The 27,215-nt window shown below is 39.6% G+C and overlaps 1 protein-coding gene across 7 annotated transcripts in view; it reads right to left on the bottom strand.

Moving 5' to 3' along the window:
* Nucleotides 1-810: 810 nt before the first annotated feature.
* The window catches only part of UNC79 (unc-79 subunit of NALCN channel complex), a 127,816-nt gene continuing 101,411 nt past the window's right edge, over nt 811-27,215 (bottom strand). For 6 of the 7 annotated variants that reach the window (XM_076345336.1, XM_076345338.1, XM_076345337.1 and 3 more), the window contains 8 exons: nt 23,919-23,996; nt 21,299-21,388; nt 16,167-16,342; nt 14,289-14,475; nt 12,672-12,869; nt 10,406-10,483; nt 2,571-2,612; nt 811-1,852 (listed from right to left, as the gene is read on the bottom strand). In XM_076345336.1, coding sequence (XP_076201451.1) covers nt 1,652-1,852; nt 2,571-2,612; nt 10,406-10,483; nt 12,672-12,869; nt 14,289-14,475; nt 16,167-16,342; nt 21,299-21,388; nt 23,919-23,996 — 1,050 coding nt within the window. In that variant the 3' untranslated portion in view covers nt 811-1,651. Of the gene's footprint in view, nt 1,853-2,570; nt 2,613-9,027; nt 9,127-10,405; nt 10,484-12,671; nt 12,870-14,288; nt 14,476-16,166; nt 16,343-21,298; nt 21,389-23,918; nt 23,997-27,215 lie in introns of those variants that run through there. The other variant, XM_076345340.1, reaches the window with a different exon arrangement.

Raw genomic sequence — 27,215 nt, 5'->3', positions numbered from 1 at the left:
AAGTCACTCATCTCAAGCAAATATAAATAAAACTAGTTACAATTAAATAGCTTATGATGAATCTTAGATTTTCTTTTGGATAGACTGGTCCAGTTTAAGCTTAGACTATATTAATGTGAGAATCTGGGAAGGAGGAAAGCCAAATCAGTTTCTCTCCACTGAAAACACAGAGAGGGGCATCTTTTAAGCAAGCTAGCACATGCTTTACTGTCTTTTGTTTGTTTGGTTGGTTTGTTAGTTTTTTTGGTTTTGGGGTTTTTTTTAAAGCATAATGGTACTTTAATGGCGTATCTGCAAACATTTCCACTTTTTCCTTGGTAAACGCACTGAGGAAAGATTGACCCTCTACAACAACTGAAATGTACTCAGGCAGAGCTTTACAGGTATGCCTTTCCAATTCCATGCAATCAAGGAGGAAAAATGTTGATTCTGAGAGTGGTAATAAAGACTAGGAATTTAATAGCATTCTAATACACAAATGTGTTTGTTATTCTTCTAATCAGTGCATTACAGGAATAAATACAGAAAATGCAACTGTGATTGCACAGATTTAAGTATTAAATTACAAGAGGTGGCAAATCATGGTGCTCTCAAGGTTTTATGTAAAATCCGCTGAATTAATTGAGTCTCCTTAGATTCCAATGGGCTTTGGCTGATTCCCTTAATGATATTAAAATCCATCTGTTATTAAACATCATGTTTGATACAATCATATGCAAATGCTGTGATTTGTAAATATCACTATGCAAAAGCTCAGGTCCACTCATGCTCCTCTTGAAGTCTGCAATAAGACACCAATAAGAATAGGTCTGGGATATCCATTTTTAATTGCACTGTATACAAGTATTGACAGAAGAATACAATACAGTAGTCACAAAATTAAAGAGGCTTCTATGAAACCTACAAAGAAGAGCAGCACGGAATCAATGAAGTAAAAGCAGTATTTCAAAAAATAATAAATCAGACTTGGCAGTTTTGGAAAACAGTACTGAAGAAAAAGACAAATGAATTGGCACAGTTTAACAACCTAATTTCTAAGTGCACTTTATAATAACTCTCCTTACAAGCTGCTGTTTTCCCAGAAGATGACAAAAAGCCTCATTTGAACATCACTGTTTTATAGTGACAGGTTTTATTGCACTGCCAGCTGTGAATCTAAAAAAAAAAAGACACACCCCCCCAAAACTCCTATAAAGGTTCCTAAAAACCCTGTTTTTCTTTTGTTATCATCAAAAAATAGCAACATAGCACTTCCATATGTTTGTGAATACCCACAATTCTATTTTTAAAAAAAATAGAAGTTAAAGAAAAGTGATTTTTGTCTTAGCTTCAAAAATAAAGAAACATTTAAGAACAAGATATTTCAATGGTCAGAGAGATATGTACAATGTGATAGATTTGAGTCCAATCCTGCAAACACATGTTCATGAATGCAGACTTGAGAACCTGTTGATCCTGAGTAAGTGTAATTAAAGACTGGCAGGATCAGGCTCCTAGCTTCACCCATTATAAGCTTTTCCACAATCTGTCCTAGGCTAAAAAGTATAGATACAGTATATACTTTGTATACTGATTTATACAAAAGGTCTTTTACAGCTCTAACCCTGTTATTGCTAGGCTAAAAATGAACATTTGGAACAAATTACAAGAATCATAAAGGATAAAATTGAGATGCAGCTTCTGACGACTGAATTTCCACTTGAGCCATTTTAAATTGGGTACACTGTAGCCATTTGCGGAGCACAGATGAGCTATTGCTCATTTGTCCTGACCCCTGTAACATCCTTAGGCTGTGATGATTGACATTGCTCTGGATGGCTTGGAGGCGTAGCTGGAGTCCAGCAGATAAATGCTGTTGAAACAATGCAAAACATTCAGTTTCTTTTCTTTAATACATACATTAATACAGCACTGTGAAAGGTAGTGGTTGCTGGCCAGGGAAAATTCCTCCACTGTCCCAATGTCACATTTCTTTCTTCCACATCCTGCACTGTAGCGTTGCCATGAAAGGCAAACGTGCTTATAGAAACAACTCCATACTGAGACCAACTCCAACACTTTTATTCTCATCACCAAAATTCTCTTGACTGGCAAACCACACTGATCCACCTTGCTCTCTCTTACAAACAGGGCCAGCTGGCACAGTTTTACCCAAGCAAACAGGCCCACAATATCTGCTATAGAACCAAAATCCATCTCCTGGGTCAAGAATCCCAATCCTGATTTGTCAGGGGACTCTCAAGCCTAAGACATCAAGAAAACCACAGCTCAGGGACCAACCAATCTCAGTAAACAGGGAGGAAAAGCCCTGCCAAACCACCTGGTTAGAGGAAAGTGTTTCAGAAGGGAAAGGGAGAGCAGTACTGATTAGAGGGCAAGTATCTTAGCTGATGATGCTCTGTGTATGCTCTCACCTGAGACCTTAGTGCTGTGCCATCCAGTGCATCTGGATACGCTACAATGATCTATTTTCAGAGAGTTTGGAGACCACATCTAGTGATCTTACTTCCAGAATTTACAGAAATGTGTAACACTAAGAATAAAAGGATAAGGTACTAGAAACAACTTACCTTTAGATTTGACTGTATCATTGGCAACCACATTGGTATGAGCTGTAAGAAGAGAGGTATATTTTGTTATTATACAAGTGACTGTAAATATGCTCCAGTTACTGTGAGATAGAGAAGGGTATATCTAATGCATTTAGCTGTCCAAATGGACATAGCCTGAACCACAAATCTGAAAATGTTTTTTTTTTAAATGATACATATGTTTTGGGGCAGGTAACTCTCAGAGGTAAAGAAGCCAGCTTCCCTTGTTTGTAGCTTGATGAATCACCAGTAGCAATTACCAATATCCTATTTAAGGCAACGATGACAGTACAGAATAAAAACTTGTTAAAGGAAATCACTTCTTATTTTCCTTGTGAGTGTTTTTCTTTATGTGCAGGTGAGCAATACTGGAATAAATACAGTAAACATTCTGCATGGCGAGGTATACATCAAGAACTGAAAAAACATGCAGCAGAAGTTCCTAATAATAGGCCAGATATTTAAATGGTAACCAGCATTTTATAAGCCAGTAGTCACATCAGTGCTTCACTGCAGAATGTGACCTGTAGGCCTGGGAGCACAGGTGAAAACTAACTATCCAGAATGACAAGGCAAGGAGGTCTGAGAATCTGTCACCCATGACTGGATTGATGTATTTCAGTCTCCTGCTCTTCAGAGAACTTTTATTTCTGAGTAAGTATAACATGACAAGCTTATGAAAGACAGAGAGGCATTTCTCACAAAAGTATTCATGTTCTCCAATATTAATTTAACCACTGAGGTTATTGTTCTAAAATGTTCCTCCAAATGGCATTAAAATTTGCAATTTGCCAATTATGCTACCGTGACCTGCAAGTTAAACCTAATCACTATTGACAACATTAGATAAACTGCTGTTTCCCTTGTGCAAGGAACGATAATTGTTTCCATTTCAGTGCTGTTTTGCTGGAGAATCATATGCAGCTGTCAGGACTGATTTTTTAGTCTACCACATGAAGAACCATATTCAAACATCAGCATTTACAGATAGATGAATGCCAAAACAGCTGGAATGCAGCCAGATGCAGCAGACATGCGAGTTCTGTACATCCTTCCGTGGGCTCTCACACTAATGCAGTGCTTAATAAGATCCAGTGACCGCCAAGTCCTGATGTGTTTTTTGGAGAGGACAGAACAGGTAAGCATACTGAGAAGCCATGCTCCACGCCTCACTGCCATCAACAAAACGTCACTGAAAATTTCACCCAGCATTAATGAAGTTCCTATGGAGCTAGCCAGTGATGATAGGACTGGTGTCAGAAGGATGTCAAACAAGGAGGGAAGCTAGGCAGAAAACTCAGGGTACCCCTTTGCACCTGAACCAATTCACTGGACATCTTTTACAGTCATCTGAGGGAATCAAGCACTTCTCATATCCAGTTCATCTTGTCCCAAAGCAGGTATCTAAAAATAGATCAAGATGAATCATGTCCAGAAATACTTGTTTATCTCCACTGACTATAAAGGGCACTCACAAACTAGCTCATACTGATATCTACATTGTAGAGGTCTAAGGTTAGATACAGATCATCGTCCTCCAGCGCCACTTCTGTCTTCCAGGGTCTGGACACATTTAGGGAAACAAAACATTCTGCTGCAGGCACAAGCAAGCAAACCCTCCATTCCTACAGCTGCCAGTTAGATAAATGAGACAAGAAGACATTTTTATTGAAGCACTTGAGTTTATTGCCTAATCCCCAGCCAGCCTTTTCTTCACAAAGGAAGAATATATAAAGCTAGTTAGAAAGAACAGCTAGAAGAATAGACTGCTGTCAGACACTGTCAATTTTTTCTTGATATTTTCAACAGAATTATGTTGATTCCAGTACAAGTTTTGATGGAAACCAGGCTGGAGAACAGGTTGGTCACTGTGCTTTTCTGGCTCCCCAACTCTGCTGCCTGCCCAGTTCTCTGGAATTCTACCCAGCAGCTGCTAGAGCTGCCTAAAACCCCTGGGTCTCTGGAAGAGACATTGTGGTTTGCTGAGCTGCTCCCCTCACTACTGCAGGCTCCCAAATTCCTCAGACATACATCTGATGGTCAGACAGAGAGCTGTGATCAGGAAGGAGCTGGTCTCCATCATCAATGGCTGTCCTGAGAGGGGTAGTTTCCCAGTTCCTTTGACACAGAAAAACAGGAGGAAAGCTGAACACTTTCATTTCAGCCCTCCTAAAGCAGAATGCTTCCCCTCAGAGGAAAATATAATGAATTAAATATATATGTGGGTATGTGTGCATCTGCGTAAATGTTTGTGTGTGTGTGTGTGTGTGTATATATATATATATATCTCACTCCAACTTAGAAAGAAAAGTAAATACATAATGGTTGAAATGTTTTCACAGGAAAGAAACTTTGTTTTCCTCACCAGATGTGTAAAGATAGTCTAACATCAGATCCAAAAAATATCCTCTGAGAATACAGAGATTGGCTCAAAGACTATAGGAAGCAATCAAGACATGTCTCAATGCTATCAGTATGAGTTTAATTTAATAGCAAAGGCCAACACAGTACCAGGAGGAGGAAACCTCATAGCACCAACACAAGGAGGAGAGGAAGGAGTGCTTATCTCAGGCTTTCAGTGAAGGAGAGCTGAATTGTTTAGGTCGTCTCTTGTTTTAGGACATATTTTCCCCTCACTTGTCATACAGAAAATGGCCACCTAAGACAGCTATCCCATAAACCGCCTGGAATCATGTGACATGTACCTTCTTCTCATTGCGGTGCATTAAAAATGTGTGTGTTGGATCATACAATGACTTCATTAACAAATGATTCCACCTGATTCCTTAGGTGGAATAAAAGACACAGTAAATATAATTATATGAATGATAACTGGGCAGGATTTATCAGTGCTACTGTGCTCAGTTCCAAGAGGAAGTCATTGGGAATTGTTAATTTTGCTGAATGAATCTCCGAAAGAGTGTTAAGAATGTTCTGTTTAAAAAAATCTCTCACTACACTATATCCTTTCCTTCAGTGAAAACTAAACCTTGTCTGAAAGGCTTGTATCTAAAATAAAAGGAAAAAAAAAGCAGCTTTAAAGCACAGGATAAAATTGTTTCATTATCAAAGGCAGGGCAATAAAAGATTGTCTAGAATAAAACAAGCTACCAAAAAACTGCCCAGTCAACTAATATTCAAAGAATCATCATCCTTGCTGGCTTCTGAAGTAGGAGTAACAAAGTTCAGATCTTCTTCACAGCCACTGAATAAGAGACAGTCTCAAAGTTGATCTTTTTTTTAATTATAGAGACGCCACTCACTGGTTCCTGTGTGAATAAGCTTTACGCTTCTGCCTCTTTGAAGGACTTCAAACATTACAGTAAGTCTTTCCCCAGATCATGACACTTACTTTTCAGATCTACAATAAATATTTTTATAATTAGTTTGCTTTGAAAACATTAGTAACCTGGGACTACGAATCCTATAATACTATTATCATAGAATAGCTTGGGTTGGAAGGGACCTTTAAAGATCATCTAGTCCAACCCCCCTGCCGTAGGCAGGGGCAGCTTCAACTAGATCAGGTTGCTCAGAGCCCCGTCCAGCCTGACCTTGAATGTTTCCAGGGATGGGGCATCCACTGCCTCTCTGGGCAACCTGTCCCAGTGCTTCACCACCCTCAGCATAAAAAATGCCTTCCTTATATCTAGCCTAAATCTACCCCCCTTTAGTTTAAAGCCATTCCCCCTTGTCCTGTCACAACAGGCCCTGCTAAAAAGTTTGCCGCCATCTTTTTTATAAGCCCCCTTTAAGTACTGACAGGCTGCAAGAAGGTCTGCCCGAAGCCTTCTCTTCTCCTGGCTGAACAACCCCAACTCTCTCAGCCTTTCTTCATAGCAGAGGTGTTCCATTCCCCTGATCATTTTCATGGCCCTCTTCTGGACCTGCTTCAACAGGTCCGTGTCTTTCTTATGCTGAGGGCTCCAGAGCTGGACGCAGTTCTCCAGGGGGGGTCTCACCAGAGCAGAGTAGAGGGGCAGAATCCCCTCCCTCGACCTGCTGGCCACGCTTCTTTGGATGCGGCCCAGGATATGATTGGCCTTCTGGGCTGCGAGTGCACATTGCTGGCTCCTGTCCACCTTTTCATCCCCCAGTAGCCCCAAGTCCTTCTCGGCAGGGCTGCTCTCAATCCCTTCATCCCCCAGCCTGTATTGATACCAGGGGTTGCCCTGACCCAGGGGCAGGACCTTGCACTTGGCCTTGTTAAACCTCATGAGGTTCACAGGGGCCCACTTCTCAAGCTTGTCCAGGTCCCTCCAGATGGCATCCCGTCCCTCTGGCCTGTCGACTGCACCACTCAGCTTGGTGTCATCTGCAAACTTGCTGAGGGTGCACTCGATCCCACTGTCTATGTCAGTGATGAAGATATTAAACAGTACCGGTCCCAATACGGACCCCTGCAGGACGCCACTTGTCAGCAGTCTCCATCTGGACATTGAGCCATTGACCACTACCCTCTGGATGCGACCATCTAACCAATTCCTCACCCACCGGACAGTCCACCCATCAAATCCATACCTCTCCAGTTTAGAGAGGATGATGTTGTGGGGGACCGTGTCAAAGGCCTTACAGAGGTCCAGATAGACAACATCTGTAGCCCTTCCCATGTCCACTGATACAGTCACTCCATCCTAGAAGGCCACTAGGTTGGTCAGGCAAGACTTGCCCTTGGTGAAGCCGTGCTGGCTGTCTTGAATCACCTCCCTATCCTCCACGTGCCTTAGCATAGCTTCCAGGAGGATCTGTTCCATGATCTTCCCAGGCACAGAGGTGAGACTGACTGGCCTGTAGTTCCCCGGGTCTTCCTTTTTTTCCCTTTTTAAAAATGGGGGTTATGTTTCCCCTTTTCCAGGCAGTGGGAACTTCACTGGAATGCCACGACTTCTCAAATAGGATGGATAGTGGCTTATCAACTTCATCTGCCAGTTCCTTCAGGACCCGCAGATGGATCTCACCGGGTCCAATGGACTTGTGCACCTTCAGGTGTCTTAGATGGTCTCAAACCTGATGTTCTCCCACCGTGGGCGGCTCTTCATTCTCCCAGTCCCCGCCTTTGCCTTCTGCGGCTTGGGCGGTGAGGCTCAAGCACTTGCCAGTGAAGACCGAGGCAAAAAAGTCACCGAGTACCTCCGCCTTCTCCGTGTCCCAGGTAACCAGGTCTCCTGTTTCGTTCCGGAGAGGGCCCACATTTTCCCTTGTCTTCCTTTTATCCCCGACGCACCTACAGAATCTTTTCTTGTTGCCCTTGACGTCCCTGGCCAGATTTAATTCTGTCAGGGCTTTAGCTTTCCTAACCTGATCCCTGGCTGCTCGGACAATTTCTCTGTATTCTTCCCAGGCTACCTGTCCCTGCTTCCACCTTCTGTAGGCTTCCTTTTTGTGTTTGAGTTTGTCCAGGAGCTCCTTGTTCATCCACGCAGGCCTCCTGGTGTTTTTGCCCGTCTTCCTCTTTGTTGGGATGCATCACTCCTGAGCTTGAAGGAGGTGATCCTTAAATATTACCCAGCTTTCCTGGGCCCATCTTCCCTCCAGGGCTTTGTCCCATGGCACTCTACAGAGCAGATCCCTGAAGAGGCCAAAGTCTGCTCTCCTGAAGTCCAGGGTACTGAGCTTGCTGTGCGCCCTCCTCGGTGCCCTAAGGATCTTGAACTCCACCATTTCGTGGTCACTGCAGCCCAGGCTGCCCTTGAGCTTCACATTCCCCACCAGCCCCTGCTTGTTGGTGAGAACAAGGTCCAGCATAGCACCTCTCCTCGTTGGTTCCTCTACCACTTGGAGAAGGAAGTTATCATCGACACATTCCAGGAACCTCCCAGATTGCTTATGCACTCCAGTCATAGGAGCCGTCCCACCACGTCTCCGTGATGCCAATAAGGTCGTAGCCCTGCAGGCGTGTGCATGTCTCTAACTCCTCTTGTTTATTCCCCATGCTACGTGTGTTTGCATAGAGGCATCTAAGTTGGGCCCCCAATGAAGCTGTCTTACTGGCTGGAGTTCCTTTGTGCTGCTCTTCAGGTGCTCTGCTGCTGACCTGTGTTCCTTCTTCAGGCTCTGGGCATCTATTGCTGGCCCTGGCATCAAACTGGTAGGAGTGGGATGAATTGAGGTTCCCCTCCCCCGGCATCTCTAGTTTAAAGCCCTCTTCACCAGCTTGGCAAGCCTATGACTGAAGATGCTCTTCCCCTTCTCTGACAGATGGACCCCATCAGCCCCCAGTAGACCAGGTTTCTCAAAGCGAGTCCCATGGTCTGAGTAGCCGAACCCCTGGCTGTGGCACCCATCCCGTAACCATTTGTTGACTCGCCAGATTCGACTGGCCCTTTCAAACCCCTTCCCTTTGACCGGCAGAATTGATGAAAAAACTACCTGCGCTCCCGAGTCCCTTACCGCCGCTCCCAGGGCTCTGTAGTCCTTCTTGATAGTCCTCAGACTGCTCCTGGCTGTGTCACTATTTTGTTCCTGCAGGATTTCACTTTAGGGCTAAGTAAAGGGGATTTGGTCACCCAGATTCTTCTCTTCCATCTCCCATCCACTGGACATGAAAGAAAGCTTAGCACCTTAACTCTGAATGCACAGGTTTATGAGCTTGATTTTGTAGTAACAACAATGTCCTTTTAACCTAACTTAGCATATTATTGATATATACTCTCAAATATAACCCCCTGAAAACATTCATTTGAATTGTGACTGGAATTTGGCCCCAAAGGCGCCTCTTTTCACAACTTTAAAGCCATTCTTCATCCTTGTCAAATTCTGGACATCCTAGACTGGCTGAAAGAGAAGCCTGTATGTCTTCCAGGGACAGCCATGATCACTTTAACATCCCATAGTGACAGAGTTTCTGTAGCGAATCAAGTAATTACTGACTATAAATCTGTATTTTCAAAATGAGTGTGAATACTTTCATGCCAGTTGATATCAAAACCTTTAATTTTAGCTACTTTATTTTCAATTCCTGCTTGACGATAAGAGACTGGAGTAAAACAACAGTCAGAAGTTTCCTTTATGGCAACAGAAAAACTATATAAACCAATATATTTCAGTTAGATTTAGAGTGTTAAAATATCAAGAAATCAAGTAGTTAATGTGAAAACTCCCTTCAGAATAATGCAATGGGAAAACATGTAAAAAAGGCTAGTAAAATCGATTTATGCTTGTGAGGCTACTCCAATCCTTTGGGAATCTGTTCTGAAGACGCTGTAGTGACCCACAGGAGACTGACCACTGATTTCCAAAAAAAGAATTGGAGCATGCAGGATTTGATTCTCTAACCAAAGAATACCCTGTTACACATCCTAGGTGAAGAAGATTCACTATCAAATAATATTTGATTAAGTCAGACACATGGGCATATACTAACAAGAAAACCACTGTGGCATGAAGTTTTTCTTATCAACCTAAAAGAATGAGGATCAGAACAGTGAGGTGATCTGCAAAGGACCTATGATGATTAAAAGTTAAAGAATGTCTGAAAATTCAGACAGTACCTAGAGGTTCTCAAAGTCAGTGACACCAGTTGAGTCTATTAGAGGAATAAGACCATTGCAACAATGGAAGGAGGAAGTAGATCAGAAGTTCATTTACAAAAAATCAGGACAACTTGGATTTGAGATTATGGCCTGGTCTTACTTCTTACCAGAGATTTTATTTTTTGTTATACTCTACTACATTTTATTTCTGCATTAGCATTCAACCTCAGCTTCTTCCACTTTCTTTTTTTGAGTGGGAGGGCAAGCAGGGGACAGTATGTCTAGAAATCACAAGAGACAGGCAACATCACTAACTAAATATTCATGGTGTCGTATGCCTACCTTTACAAAGATAGTAGAGTTGCATTCCTGTAAAGCCTCCATTAAACTAATCACATGTAGGCACACCATTTCCACCATCTTGGGAAAAAAAAAAAAACAAGCACAAAAACAAATTAGTGTCCAGCATAACACTGTTGTAAGCTAAGCCAATGGTCTCTAAAAATAATCTTCCTGTATTTGTTTGGCAATTATACTGAATCACTGTGCATTTATTAACCACTGACATATAAGATTAAATATTACATGAGCACGTAAGGGACATTTTTCTTTATTTAGTTTTCCCCTGATGCAGCAACACCTATCTGTTAAATATTTCAAAGTGTTTGATGTATTTTAATTTGTATCACACATCAAAACAAGTTGCCTTCAGCTTTCTTCTTTTCAGACATCATAAATCCTTTTACATGCCTTTGCTGTGTAGTTCTCATCAATCAGTGTGTCAGAAACTGGTATTTTTATTTACTGAATCTTTGAAAACTAACATACCCATGAAAAACATGGTTCCCCCCCCCCCATCAAAAGACAATTTATTGTTCTGAACTGGCAGCTAGTCCATAATTCTTCAATTTTGTACCATGAATTATGACAGATGCAAATATCAGTTATTTGGTAGTAGACAGCATTTTATGTTTTATATTGTGTAAATTCATAGGTACAAGACAAATACCCTGAGCCAGCAGCAAGTATTTACAGTGCCTGTCTGAACTACGTGTCAATTCCCCTCGATAATAATAAACTTAGCTTTTATGTAGTGCTTTTCATCTTCAAAGCGCTTTACAAACGTTAACTAATTAACCTCACAACACCCCTGTGAGATGGGCAAGTAGTATTATCTACTTTCACAGAGCAATAGCTGAGGCAGAGAGTTTAATAACTTGCACTAAAGCCACACAATGAGATACTTTCAGAATAAAGACTGGAACTTGGGACTTCCAGGTCATATTCTTGTCCTAAGGCTTCAACAAGAAGCCTTTGTGTCTGACTAAACAACTGGCTAGTTAGAAGCGTTATGCACATTTCCCATTCATTCAAATGGAGCTTCATGAACTACTGTTCCCAACAGACCTCACTAGATGTCAGAGGCTAAAATATTGTTTAAGGACAGCTTTAGGTGGTCCTTGCCTGATATGGACAAGACACAAGGGAATAGTAACTGGTTCAAAGACATTCAAGTGCAGCCCATGTGATTACAATTGAAAGGGCAAAGGTCCATACCTGCCTGGGGTGGAAGATGTTTCACACGGGGAAAGAGGAATTACATAAAATAATTTCCATATAGATAGCAGGTCTCCATTTAAAAAAGAAAAAAAAACCAACCAAAGAATGAAAATCCTAAACCTTAAGAGCACCTGACTTAGAGGACTGGGCCACGTATAAAGAATCTTTCTCACTCAAAGCTAATACCAGGTTGTCCAGAGCCAGAGCTACTAGTTACCATCTCAGTTAAAGTTAAAAAGTTTTGACAAGTCATGACAGACTTGTCATGACTTTCTGGGAAGTGGGAAACACAATACGTCTTGTCCATCAGAAACAAGCTCTCAACCCTAAGCCTGCAGGCACAGAGAATCATTAGTCAATGGGAAGCAAAGGTAGCACCTATAAGGCGGCTGCTGGAACCCCTCTGGGTTCTTATTGTACAAAGCTGCTCCAACAGCAGTGAGTAGTTGAGATAAATAAATGCTTAGAAGTTATTTCCGAAAAATGGTCTGCATGATTTCTGGACAGAGTGAACATTTCCCTTTCAAATATTATCTTTAGAGATACCTCCTTCAAGTCATTCATTACTCAAAAATGTTTCCAGAGATATTTACATAGCTTATTTTTGATGAGTAACCAATGGGCTATGAGCAGTTAAGTGTCAGCATTTGTGTATTTTTTCACCATCATGTGGTAAAAAAAAAATATTCAAATGGATATTCACAGAATTATCCTAAAACACTTAGTTGCTCCTGTAAGGTAGAGTCAGATGAAACAACAGGACCACTGTGAAGAGCAGGAAGATATATAAAATGAGATGTGATGCAGGGAGCCCTTAATCCAACAAGCAGCGACTCCAGCTCTTGATTCTGTTTCAGGCAGATCCTGACTAGATCCTGTTTCAGGCTCACTGCGAGGTTAAACCACTACTAATTAGCTTTCCTTTTAATTTGTCAAAAGCATCAAAGCTGCTTTCTGACGTTATTCATAGTCTGATGTATTCCACTGAAACAAAGCCAAGCCCTCTGAGTTTAATCTGCATTAAATCTCTACACAGCACCTGACTCACCACTTTGTTATGTGCCATTAGCTGTAGGATGCTAGGTGTCACTCGGCTCCAGAACTCCAGGGCTGTAAGGATCGCTGTAAAGCTAAATTCGTTCTGATTCTGGACTGTCGGAGCTACTGCTGTTTGTTCACAATACACTGTCCAGAGCTGAGCAAATATAAATGCATGGAAGAGGGAACACATATGCAGAACAGATGTCTGTAGAAAAAGAAAACAGAGGAAAATGTTTATTTAAATAAGTGTATTGGGATACAGTGCAGAGGCTTTCATCAAAGCACTCCTCTGTCATGCATCCCACTGTGCAGTCTTGCCCCCCACTTTCCCACGTTTCCCTCCCATTAGGAACTAGTAAGTCAAGTACACTTGATAACATCTTCTCCATGTTTAAAAACTGTTTTTATATTTACAGACCAAAAACTGCATTTGCAAACACACACTCCCATGCAATCTTAGTGTATGGCATTAAGGTCAGTCCCTTTAAAGAGAAAGTTAGTTTTGCAGCACAGCTACTCAGGACTAGTTCTGAGACTTTCTTGATGGAAAACTCCACCACAATCTGTGGAAGGCCTGGAGGCTCTGGCACGTATGACTGCCTTTCAAAGATGCTGCTGGGGTAAGTCATTCAGATTCTGATCACCTGAAAGGAAGGCTATCATACAAAATACATCATCTTACATCTGTTCTGCTAATCTGTCATCCTACCTTGCTGGGACAGAACTGCTCACAGTCAAGGAAAGTAAGTTTTGAAAAAGCTAACAGAGAATTCATTTTGCATACTCAAGCATGGCTCTTTGCTAATACGAATTATATACCACAGTGTCTGAGCCTGCAGGAGTGCTGGACATTAACTACTTCATTATGAGAAAGACGCTTCTGGTCAGAGATATTTTCTCAGTTTGCAAGTGCAACAGTGATTCATGCTCTCTGGCAGTATGACTGCACCAAACATTGCAACGGTTGCTTGGTAACTGGAAAGAGGTATTTGAAAGAGCAAAAAAGGCCAAAGAAATGAATAGGAAGCACCAGTGTCTTGGCTGGCTGAGGGGAAAGAAGGGGGGATTTTACATACAAGATAAATGTATGATCATTCTGCTTCTGTTGCTAATAAAAACCTGGTTGGTGTCAAAGAGTGCTGCTATATCTGTGTTAAACTACTGCCACAAATGGCTTATGATTTGCAATAACTCTTCCTGTCCAGACCACCTTGAGAAAAAGAGTTGTGCTTGAACCATCACTGTTTGTAATTAACTTTTGATCATAGCATTATTTACAGGTTATCCAATTCTACTATACAACTAGAATAAATAACTTTCTAGAGATTTGCTAGAGAGATGGTCATTACTAAAGCTTCAATTTGGAATTCAGTTTTTCCCTCCTCACTCCTGTGCTGAGATATTTTGAAATAGTTGAATCTCAAACTTAATTGTAGTGATTTCATAACCAGTTTTCCATGCATGAAGAGGCAGCTATGCAAGAAAAACTAGAGATTTCTTTCCCTAGATCCCAGGTTTTAATAAGGTTTTACCCCTCCTTTTTTCTTACGAAGAAATAAATAAGTGTTTGCAATAATAAGGCCAATACATAACACATCTCCACTTAAAACACAGAATCCCTTACCTTTGATTGCTCTGGAAACCCAATCAGAATAACAATAAGGTGGTCAGCAATTTGTGAACCCGCATCCAGTGGAATAGGCATGCAAGATGATGGAGAATTTGGGCAGACGACATTGTGTGTCAGAGACCCCAGAAGTAGCCAGGACAGCAAACGAATGTGTGAGACACATTCTATGAACTCTTTGGGCCTGTCAAGAAAGAGTGGATTTTACAATGTTGCTAAGTTTTCTGATTTTCCCCAAAATACGGAGTCTCCTTATGCACACTAGGCAGATGCAGTCGCAGTGTGCTGGAGGCACAGATCATTGGTACAGCCTATGGGAAGACTAGAACCACACAGAACTTAGCGGACTCGATGTACCATTAACAAGTCCAACAGAACATATTTGGTGGGTCTAAGAAACAGTCTTTATAAAAGGCTAAAACATTCACAGATTCACTGGTTCCATACACAGTGATTTTTCACACAGAAATCATCAGATGGGAAGGGTTGCCCAAGTGGAAATGCTCCTCTCAGCTCCCCTGGACAGCACAGAGCTGACAGGGTGATGGCAGGAAATTCTTCATTCCACAGAGAGCTCCAAGGCAGGCGCCATGCCTTACTTCCACTGTGTTCCACTTCTCCATCAGTAAAGTGGAGTTAATTTCTCTTTTCCTTAGCCTCTCCTTGGACATTTGGACTGCATGCTTTTAGGGTAGGGACTATGCTTTTTTGTGACACTTAAGTGTTCACCCACCATCTAGTGCAATGTCTAGTTGTAAAGCAATGTGCTTATATAATCTAAAAGGAATAATATTTTTCTGGTGTTATCTTGTGTGTCCCCTTGCTGCTACCAAGTTCAGATTACATACTCATTTGAATTCATAGGCACAGGAAAAAAAAAATTGGTTTTCGATCAATAAATCACTACTTACTAGGCCACTCACTACTGTTTTGCATTTCTAATTTGATGTTATTGTCAAGGACTCATAGCACCAAGGAGGCATTCCATTTTTTTTTTTTTTTTAAATAGACTCTGATACAATGCTCTTCCTCAAGTACTTATAGGGTCTTAAAGGAATTCACTACTCAGAACACACAGTCCTTTTTTTACATGTAAGAAACTAAAGCGCAAGGAGATAACAACTCCATTATTTCCAAAACTAGATATGCTCTACATGAAAGTACATGCAGATATACCTACAGGACTGGAGTGTAAGCAGCTTAGTCCCCAGAATCCTGGGGCGGGTAGTCTGGGACAAAGCTGGGACACAAATACAGGTTTGTTGGAACACAGTCCAATGGTCTACACTCTAAACATCTTGTTTGTTGTCATTGTAAAACAAAGGACAGTATCCCCCTTCTTTTTGAAGATAAAACACTGCAGATTAGGATTTCTCACAGTGAAAAGGGATAAAAAACATGTCTTGAAGAGCAGGATTTCTCTCATTTAACTTTAACCAGATGAAGTTAGTATTTTTATCATCATATCAATAGGCCTACACTTACAGTTCTTGCTCATTTGTACTCCATAATTTCAAAGGACATTTCCCATTGTATTCTCTATAATTCCCAACATATTTTCTGTAATTCTAGGACTGATCAAGTACCTGTGTGCTTTTCACTGTCTGTATCTAGATCGAGAATCAAGTTAATCTCCAGGGCAACACCAGTCAAGCCAATGGAGTTACCTCCACTGTCCCTTTGGCATGTACTTTAAATATTGCATTGATGAACTCCTCAGTTAAGGATCAGGGAGCTGCTGACCAGCTGTTTCAATGTCCCATGGCCGCCATTCCCTACTGTGGGTCTTATCTATGAAATCTGGCAATAAACACAGAATTTTGTGAAGATTTCTAATTCATTTTAGTATTCCTTTTTGTGGAAAAGCATTCTCACCCTTGTTGCATTGCAGAAGGAGGATGGTAAAGCCAAGGCAAATATCGGATCACAGCTTTGTTGTCTCTGTGGTTTCCCCGTGTGATTTCCATAGCAGCAATCTGAGCTAAACCAACTTTCAGATGTCCACCAAACGTGTCTTCATGCAGTGGCTGAGAACAAGTCTTCATGTGACTCTGCAAGGCAAAGACCTGATTTCCTACCCGAAAAGAGTATTTCACTTGAACTAATTTCTTCCAAGCAACAGCATATTCTATTTCATTTCCCTTCAATTCCTTTCTCAGGGTTTCTAACTGTGCCTACAAAACTACAGAACAAAACTCAGAAATAGATTTTAAAAAATTCTCCAGTCCCTATATTAGTAACAGCTTTGCGATGCAGATCTTTCCATGGAGGGCCACATTTTCAATAGCCCACACAATATGAATTGTGCAAAAGGTATAGGCACCTTTTGTATCAGCAAACTCAACAGCTGATGAATACAAACTAACGGTTGCACATCCAGGCAGCTTAAGTGAAGAAGAAAGAATCTAACCATTTAACAAGATAGCATCTGGGCAGGAAATGCCTTCCCTGTGCAATATGCCATTTACATGTACAGAAATAAGCTGTTGTTCATTCACCAGCAATATGACTATGTTACACTATTCAGCTGCTACAAATGCCTTTAAGCCCTGGAAATAAAAGGGCTAAACCTTTGTCTTGGTTTCGGCTGGGATAGAGTTAATTTCCTTCCTAGTAGCTGGTACAGTGCTGTTTTGGATTTAGTATGAGAATAATGTTGATAGCAACAACTAAAACATCAGTGTGTTAAGTAGTGCTTACACTAGTCAAGAACTTTTCAGCTTCCCATGCTCTACCGACTGAGAAGACTGCAGGTGCACAAGAAGCCGGGAGGGGGCACAGCCAGGACAGCTGACCCAAACTGGCCAAAGGGACATTCCATACCATGTGACGTCATGCTCAGTACATAAACTGGGGAAAGCTGGCTGGGGGGGCCGCTGCTCGGGGACTGGCTGGACATCGGTCAGCGGGTGGTGAGCAATTGTACTGTGCATCACTTGCTTTGTATATTATTATTAGTAGTAGTATTTTATTTTATTTCAATTATTAAACTCTTTTTATCTCAACCCACAAGTTTTCTCACTTTTACTCTTCCAATTCTCTCCCCCATCCCACTGGGGCTGGGGCAGTGAGCAAGCGGCTGTGTGGTGCTCAGTTGCTGACTGAGGTTAAACCATGACAACCTTTTACCAAGAAACATGCAAATATTAATGCCTGGAAAGATAATTTATTATCCCACTTTGTCAGCTCTAAGGAATGTTTCATTGGTGCTTCTTGAGATACTTCTATATTTCTAATTAAGCTAACTTTGCGTTACCTTCTGTTACTAGACTAACAGAACACATGCTGAGTGCATTTGCTTGCTTAAAGGAGAGCCATATGCTTTGCACAAGAAAATCCAGGTCATCAGTTATTAAATAATTGTAACAGGATAAAAATCAGTGGACAAATAATATTTTATAACAGGTAACTATCTGACCCCAGCAACTTACACTCTCAAAAATCACTTACTTGAAGTCTCTTTCAGGAGAAAAAAAAATGAATATCTAATGACTTTGTTATAGAGCCAGGTAAAAAGGATAGACAGGTATGCAGGCAGATACATTATACTTCTTCAAAAATGGTGTAGTTTTCTAAATAAAACCTTGCTTTACCAATTAAAATGTTATCCCAAAGGGAAAAAAGGTAATAAACTGAACAGAAACTATAAACTGCAATGTGATTATCTTGAGAATTAACATTTATACCTTTTTTTATAATGCAGTAGTTGCTAATACACAGGACTGAAAATAATTATCCTCTTTCAAAGAAACTATTCTCAGACACACAAAATAAGACATTGGAAATGAATAAACAACTTTAAGTATTTCTGTTCACTGAATTTCTACAGAGTAGAAATTTCAAAATTTGAAAACCAAGATATAACTTTTGCTGTTGGGATTGTTACTGGCCATATAAATCATACAGGATTTTTTGTGTTAGTTTGGTAGTCCAGATGCTGTTGATAATACATACTCGTAGTAAGAAATTGTACAACTGGATAATCTTAGGACTCACTTCCTAGGAACACCTCTGTTAATAAAACCCAAGCAACATAAGTAAATATATTAAATGAGCTTACAAGAATTTGAATCTAGATGTTGTGAATCTGTTTAAAGTTCTGACTATTTGTAAACTTAGAAATGCTTACAATTATTTTCCCAACTATGTTGGAACCACAGAATAAGTTTATCTGGTCTGGTTAAATAAGAACTGCCTTTTCATTTTCCAAAGACAGCCAAAGCTTATTCTTTACAATACATAAAATTATGGTCATATCTGACCCTCCTATTCGTTAATCTTGTTCTCAGATTCCTGTATTACATGGCTAAATCAAAACAAAATGAAATTTTAGACCATTTGGTTCTGATTTAGTTTTAAATGGCGAGACTACACATTTGGGAAGCTTCTTGTCTAATTTCAAAACATAAAAGTGAAGAACTGGGTAAAGTTTTAGTTCATGTCCTACCTATATCCATGTATAAAAAATTAATAAATAAATAGTCCTACTGAGCATAAGAAATTATCATCTCATCGGACTCAAGCATTGTAAGAGCATTTCTAAAAATCAGACTACAGTTCAAGGGAGAAGGGGCAGAAAGAAAAAGTGCAAATGGCAGAGAGCTTTCTACAGAAACATTTTACACAGGAGAGAGGATACCTGCAAGTATTTATAAATAAATTTTCCCCATTCCTGGTTTCAGATAAGTTCATGTTTTTCTGTGGAACTGGCAAACCAGATGTATCTCTCCCTCATTTATGATTCATTTGCCTACCTATTCTGAAAGCAGTTCTGAACTGTAAGAGAAATGGATTAATAACTTTAAAGGATAGAGTGGGAAGGCAATCCAATTCAGCTGAAAATGATTAATTAGTTTGTGCTTTGAAGTCAATTTCTACTCCAGCACAAAAGGCTGCGTCCCTTATTAGAGTATTATTTTAAAACTCAGGGATTCAAGGAATATGGCCAACAGGGTAAGAACTTAACAAAAGGGATATTTTGTCCAGTAAAACAAGGTTACGGCGAGTTTCAAGAGACATGAGTTTCAGTTTAGTTGGAATTCTTCTTCCTTTGTGGTAAGTATTATTAACCTGCAATAAGGTGTCCCCTCTGGGGCATGACGTGGGGTGGAGGGGGCAGGGGGACAGTGAGCAAGTGAGTGTCTGAGAAACTAGTTCTCATCTCACTGCTTCATAAACAAACTCCTGTATCGAAATACACTACAGGTTATCATTTATTGTGTCTTGACTGCCACAGAATGCTTGCATGGACTTGTGGCATGAAACGCTCCGGTGCATTTCCAGTAACTTTCAGCAGAGGACTGGTGCAGTAGTAGAGGGGCCCTTTCAGGGAACACTATACTGATTTATCAGAAAAACAGACCATCGACACCCTTTATTAGCAGATGCACTCTGTGTTATAGAAGCACAATGGCTCTTGAGGTTAGAAACAAATGCAAGAGCTTGGTCAAAGAACTTCCCTAGAAGACCACATGCGCCAAAGCCCAGGCATGTAAGCAATGGCAATATGATTTGTACTAGCCAGAACAGGACAGCACTGTTTTTCTCCATCTGTCAACTGAGCTTTAGATCACATAAAAGCAGTTTGGCAGCTACTTGACCGTGCCCAGTGATGAAATGACCTCTTTCAGTTGACAAACTTGCCCTTGGATCACTGAATTGCTGGTGTACAAGGACGTAAAACTCTACTGCCAGATTTCAGAATTGGCTGCATCTTTGACAGCATACTCTCCTCCGTATCTGTAACGGTCCCTCTGCCACACTCCCACACCATTCGTCTTGCCAATTTTGCAGAAGTTAGAAGCATCAAGGCCTAGTCACACCTCTGCCTCCATTTCATATGCTGAAGGAAATCCATGATGGTTCCATTATAAGACAGGTATTTTCCCTCTACAAAAAGGAGGATTTTAACCAAAGTTTCACCTCCAGGTCAGTGCTGACTTAGTACTCAGCCTCAAATGGTACAATAAAACTACCTAATGGGATAGTGTTATGCTAAATAGAATAAATATTGCCCCCTCCACAGCATTATGACTGACCATTAGTGATATATTAGCTGAAATATTACATTAATTCTTTATTTAAGCTATTAACAGTAGGTGCTACTTTGCTAGCAATTGAAACAGCTACACTTCTATTATTTCCTATTACACAGCAGCAGTGTTACTTAGCCTAGTTCTTTTCTAAAACATCTTAAAGAATTTCCATTTTGTAGGAAACTTGATAGATACTGGCTTCCCTCATGAAACAGAAATTCCAGGTTTTGACCAGCTAATTATTATTAGGGCGTTTTCATGAAATTCATTCCTAAATAAAATATTTTATGTTGACAGAAGTATTTTCCTATCACTCCTCTTACAATATGGCATCAAATTAATGCAAAGAAACCAAAAAGCAGTTTGCACTACAGAGGAAAGAACTACTCAGTTTTCCCCAGCTCAAAAGAATATATCCCGACAATGAACACAACAGCATCCATAAGAAAAAGGACCCCCCCCCTTTTTTTTTTTTAGGTCAGTTACTGCATTGTAATAACCTCTGAACTTCCAATTAACTTAAGTGTCTGTTTGTGTATATGAGACACCGTATTCCTCCAAAAGAGTGTAATTAGTTGTACAGGCAAGGAGTTTTATGTTTCCATGGGTTATATTAAACACAACTACTTCTCACAGTAATTTTGGTATGATATTAGCTTATCATCAATATTTTAGAAAAAATTATCATTAGCTTATCATCAACATTTCAGAAAAATCAAGCCTGCATTTTTATTATGCACTCACTATATTTGAATCAGCCTCCATTTCAACACTGCATAAGCTACTTTTTACTGATCCCCCAGAAGTGTCTACTCTATAACAGTACTAACATTTTTAAAAAAGAAAGAAAAAAAACCCTGTCAATCATCCTCAAAGACTTCCAACTGTTTCTCCCAGGCAGGTTCATTACAGAAAACATATTTTTACTAAAAAAGCACATACACTTTAGATCAATGTATGCCCAGAACCAACCTTTAATTTGGTTAAGGTATGCATATCTGCAATGAAATCCAGCACTTCCCCAACATATTGCCTCATGCATTCCATTGCTGCTGTTCCACACTAGAACATAAAAGAAATAAGTTTAAGTACCAGGTTTTGAATATGTTCATGTTTTTGTCTGTGTTTCTTGTTCACCAGAACACAATTTGTCTGTCTCAAATTCTTTATTTTACTTTTTAGAGTACTTTAATTAGGAATAGGTATCCTTTGATGTTTTTCTTCTCACTGTAATATGCCCTCTTATCTGATGATAGTATAAAAAGATAGCCCAGTCACTGTAGCTTCTTCATGCATCATAAAATACTCTCACATCTGTGACAGTAATAAAAGATTAACTGATAAAACTTTCAAGAATATCCTTGTCATGTCATCCCGAAATTTACAGTGGTCCAGAATCAAAGTCTTAAAAAGTTGATGAGACTAACAACTCAGTTCTTCAAGCAGCTGAGCATTTCTACAAGAGGAACCAATCAGCCACAATCCCAGAAAACAAAATTCAGTCACAGGTACAGATGCCCTTATGTTCACATTAATCATGATGGAAAAACAGTTTAAATGACTGGCTTCAGGTATTTTATGTGTAAACATGACTAAAATGAACATCACTGAAATTTAAGTGTTACTTTTTTTTTTCCCCTTTTTTTTAAACTAACAAGCGTTTCTGGGATATTCCTGAAGCAAAATCATTCAAAATATAGCATTCTAATGGCTCTTAAGCTAGTTGCAATTTTCAAAAGGGGAAACAAGGACTATAAGGGATAAATTAAATCCTTCATGAACTGCTCCAGTTTGACCACAAAGGTGTAAGCATTGAGAAGCAACCTGTGCCAGAGCAAGAACGACCTCAAAGGGAAAACAAAAGGACTCAGTGTGGTGCTTGTTGTATTCCCACAGTACAAATTTTCATAATCCTTTTCCTAGAACACAGTGAGAAATGCAAATCTGGCCTTCGGCTAGTACAAGACATGCCCAAGGTGCGCAAAGCAGTCAATGGAACAAAGCTGCCAGATTAAATAAAGGCTTCGAACAGAGCAGAGAACCCTGGAGAGAAGCTTTCAGAAGGGGATATGACTGACCCACTAGGTATCATGTAACTTCTGTTTACGTGTTAATAGTCTGAGGTGAAGATAATGCTAGCTGAATTCAAGGGGAACTATGAATGCCCCATTCTTAGGGGCCAGGTAAAAGCAATGCTTAACTTTTGAGGCTAAATGATGAAATTATCACATTAGGTATCTTTTTGAAGTCACCAAAAACTACCATATCCAAAGTCATAGGCTCAGGGCAAAACATTGCAGTAAAGTTTACAGGGGAAAACTACTCTTCTTTGACCTCTGTTTAACTACCTACACTTTGAACACAGAAGCCCATTACCCTATCTGAGTATACAAATGAACCATATTTCATTTTGATCACAAAATTATTAAGCCATAATTGAGTTTTAGTGGCTGAAATTTGAAAAAGTGCTAGCATTCTATTTTTAAGCAACTGACCTGGGCACTTCTCATTTTTGTATGTTAATATCAATTTACATGGTGTTGAACTATACCACCCTCTGGCTTTTCAAATGCTATGCCTGTCAACAGTAAAACAAGGTCCCTGGTAGCCCTGGCAGTATATCCTCCATCCAGTTTATGTGGACTAAGAATTGCACACAAGTTCTGAAACACTGAATAATAGAATTATAGAAGATACTATACTCAGACCTCTGAAAATAATGCTCAGTTGCAAAAGACTTCTCTCCAATCATCGATTGTTTCATTCAAGCAGCAGGCAACCTGATTCTCTATGATTTCTTCTGAAATGATCGCTTTCCTATCATACCTTGTAACACCAACGTTAGTCTACCTATTTAAAGCAAGTATAAATTAAAATACTCTGTTTGGAGGAACGGTGTAAAAGACTTACATTTAAAAAAATCACACACTTCAGAAGATATATGGGAAAGATCCTATTAGGTCACCCCTAAAGCTGACAGAGACACACATATAGGGAAACGAGTTTTCCTCAGCTTGTGAAGCAGACCTGGGCTAACCCTCATCCATCTGTTTGGGTACTCAGTCACGTCTCATGAACAAGCCAAGACCTCCAATTGTGCTACTTCCTCGCATATTCACCAGGTGCATATTCAGCACCTAGGCAATTATGAGTACTGGTAATTTAGCTACACTCATCAGCAGGATATAGATGAATGCCTTATACATTACCAAAAAAATACCATTAACTCCCTTCTTTAACCAGATAATCTTTTGTGAGAATGGAGGCAATGGCTTGTAGCTTTCCTCCCTGCTACCATTTTTTGAAGCATTCAGCTGGTCTGTTCCCCACATGTCTTCTTGAGTGCAGGCTCCAGCTAAAGTCAGTTACATGACTAAAGATTATCAGTGAAAGTAAGGGAAGCAACATCAAGTTCAGATCTTTTCCAGCATTTATAAAAAGGAAGAAGCATCTCAACCTCCACCTACAATATACCTTGCCAACCAGAAAATAAATGAAAAGGAAAGAACATTAAAATGAAGCAAAACAAGCTGAATAAGATACATTTTTTTAAAAACCAAAACTAAGAGATGAAGTTTGATTCAGTACTTACTCCAGGCATAGAAGCAATCATCTGTTTATGCAAGATTGTTGACTCAGCTAGTTTTGTTCCAGCATCTGCACAAACAAACTAAGAAGAAATTAAAGATAAGTTATTTTTTAATTGTTTTTGGAGGAACCTGAAGACACTAATAAGTTATTAATGACTATTAAAATCGGTTCAGATCTCTTCTTGCTTTTATACACAGTAATTTGCCTTTAGAGCTCTCTTTCTTTATAAACAACCTAGTTAACTCACCATTATAAATGAGCTAATTTTAATTAAAAAAAAAATCTGACTTTAATGTGCTTAATTAACACATATATGCTGTGCAGGAGCAATTTGAAGAATATTATATAATAATATAACAGACTTTCTTTATGAGCAAAAATATGTATCTTTGCTATTCCTTGCATATATCAAATGTTCCTCTTTTATTATAGAGTAAATCGTGATAGAGGATGATAAGGCAGCATGCCATGTTCTTCACTGTAATATCACAACACTTTCACTGAAGTTCTACAATGATGAATTATATGAACAATTTTGAAGTTGAGAACATACTGGTATGGTGTGGTATAACTTCAGCATAATACAGGCCACAATACCACAAAAATACAAGTTGTTTCTGAGAGAAGGTCAGTATCATTCTGTTATGGTAGAGATGGAGTTTGATTCAGTACTTACTCCAGGTAAGTAATTGCTAATTGCTTTTCTTATGCTTTTATTTTCCTTGCTTTATTAATTTTTTTGCTTCTTTTTATTTCCAAATCCCTTGACCCAAAATCTCTGATGTCCACATCATTCATACACTAGACCTGCTAATACTGTTATTTAATCATTATAAGCTTCAATAATGCATTGGACACCCTGCAGATGATTTGCTTGTTTCTAAAACTTGTTGTCCTAATACTGTATTTGCACTTGAGCAATTTCTGTCCGTAGTGATGCAATGTAACTTTCTAAGAAAGAGCAGACAGAAAAGAACTGTCAAACTAAGGTCTAAGCCTTACTTTTCTTTCTTGAAAATTAACACTATGATACCTTCACAAACTGAGACAGATATTGACTACACAATATATTTTACAATTGTCTGATGCATTTGCGTTAGCAGTACTCTGAAAGACTCACTGCTCTTCTTGAAAATATTTCCAAATATCCTTTACAGACCTAGAATTTACTCTTACACTTCCACAAGCTTTACCTTTCAATGACAGATTTGATCTGAACTCAGACTGCCTACAAAGACTTGGAAACTATTCAACCTATGTCTTGATGAAGAGTCTGTTCTTTGGGATAAATACCAGGAAGACATACCTGAGTTTAGATTAATAATCTAATTAGGTATCCTCAGACATAGGCCTGGCTCCAGTTGACTCTTCTTCTGGTTAGAATTTATTTTACACCAGAATAAGCCAAATGAAAATAAAACAAGAATCTAACTCATATTTCAGCTGAGAGATGGCCTGGTGCTCTTCTGTACCACAGCTCTAATAATTACATGGGAAACAAAAGAAAGCCTTAGTGTTATGGGCTGTATCAATCCAGTAAAGACAATTGAGTCTTAGTTCAAACAGCAACCATGACTCTCTACTTCTCTTTTAAAAGAAGGACCACTAATGGACTTAGCCAAATAGATGACAGATTTCTCCTAATGCACCCTATCTCAGAAAGAGCAATGTTGACACTGGGTCCGCTGGACAACAGATATGTTGTTTTCCTGTGTGAAGGATTTCTCAGTCAACCATTTGTGTGTAAATTAGGGTTCACTTGTACTACATCAGCTGCAAAAAAAGACCATAATTCCCTGAAGAATCTGGCTGAGTATATTTAGCATCCAACAGTGAGTTCAGTGCACTGCTACAGACATTGTACAGCACTCACCATGTAAGTCAACAAAAAACTGTTGCCAAAGACAAATGTCATGTATTTCAGACAACATATTCTTTTAAGAACAATAAGAAGCAGCAGCAGCCAAAGCAACCTCTACTGGCTTCCTGTAAGCTTTCTACATCTTTTGCACAGAGAAGTTTGGGTTAAATAACAGATATTAATTTATACATGAAAAACAGGTGACAAACTCCATTCCATTTCTAATGAATAATTAGGCCTTATTTAGCTTATCTTTCTCATCATCAGACTGCCAGTTCCAAGGATCCTTCCTAAAAGTGCAATGCAGTCAAAAGAGGATAAGGAAACCAAACTCAAAATGAAAAATTTCTTACATTTCCAGTCCAATTCACTGTCATTTATGTTGTCTCCCTCTACAAATACTATAATACATTAAGACGTCACTAGCAAGAAATTTAATGCCAGCCATATGTAAAGAAAAAAGGAAAGAAAAATACCCCCACACTGCAAAAAGATGAGAAATGGCCAAATAATTTCCACGCCTCTTACTAGCATTGTCTGCTGAGATACAGCTGCAGAATAATGTCTAAATGGGAATGTCTGTTGACTGTAGTGAATTATCTATACACCATAATCTATCTAAATTATACCTCCATTCATAATCAGAGTTTTTAAAATATATATTCTTATAAACATATTATATGTAACTTTAAATCCTTCCATTCAGTAATTAGTAGACCAGATCTTCACAGAAACATAAACTGGAACCACTAGATATACACTGATTTACATTAGCCGAAGGTCCGGCCCAAAATAGGAGTCACCTAAACAAAACAGATCAGATAGATAGATAGATACACTGAACCTTTGAGCCTGACTGAACGAGCAAATCCTAATGAGACACTGATATAATTTGAAGTCAATGGAAATCCTGAAGATGTGTGCTGGTGAAATGTGAGTGGGAGAAAAGTACTGGGAAACAAAATGCTGGGTGAAGAAGCAATTCCTATGGAAAGCCATGGAACAGCAGCATGTACATGATGGCTTTCATTCGCTAGGACAAATCAAGGAGACAGGCTTGCCATACCCTTTACCATCCAGGACACCTATGCAATGATTGGGGTGATCTGGTTAAAACTCTCATTCTTTGTAAAGTGGAATAAAGTTAACTCTCATCTTAGCACTGTCACCAGTGTCACTGATGGCACCACATAATCTGGATGAATGTGGGTGTCAAATGTACTTTCCTAGGAATTCCTTTGTTAGTCAGCCCACGACTGATCTATCATTAAAATAAACGGCTCCTAGCTCCTTTATTATCTCGAACATTTTGACTGAATCTCTGTATTCTGTGTGCACTGTCTGTATAGAATCTTGTATACAGGCTAACATGTCCATGGGGACATGGCTATCTTGGAAATTAAAACCATTTCTGTTTGGTGCTGCATTAACCCTGCC

The sequence above is a fragment of the Aptenodytes patagonicus genome, chromosome 7 (genome assembly GCF_965638725.1).
Source record: "Aptenodytes patagonicus chromosome 7, bAptPat1.pri.cur, whole genome shotgun sequence".
Taxonomy (NCBI): Eukaryota; Metazoa; Chordata; class Aves; order Sphenisciformes; family Spheniscidae; genus Aptenodytes; species Aptenodytes patagonicus.
This window is presented reverse-complemented; position numbering and strand designations above follow the sequence as displayed.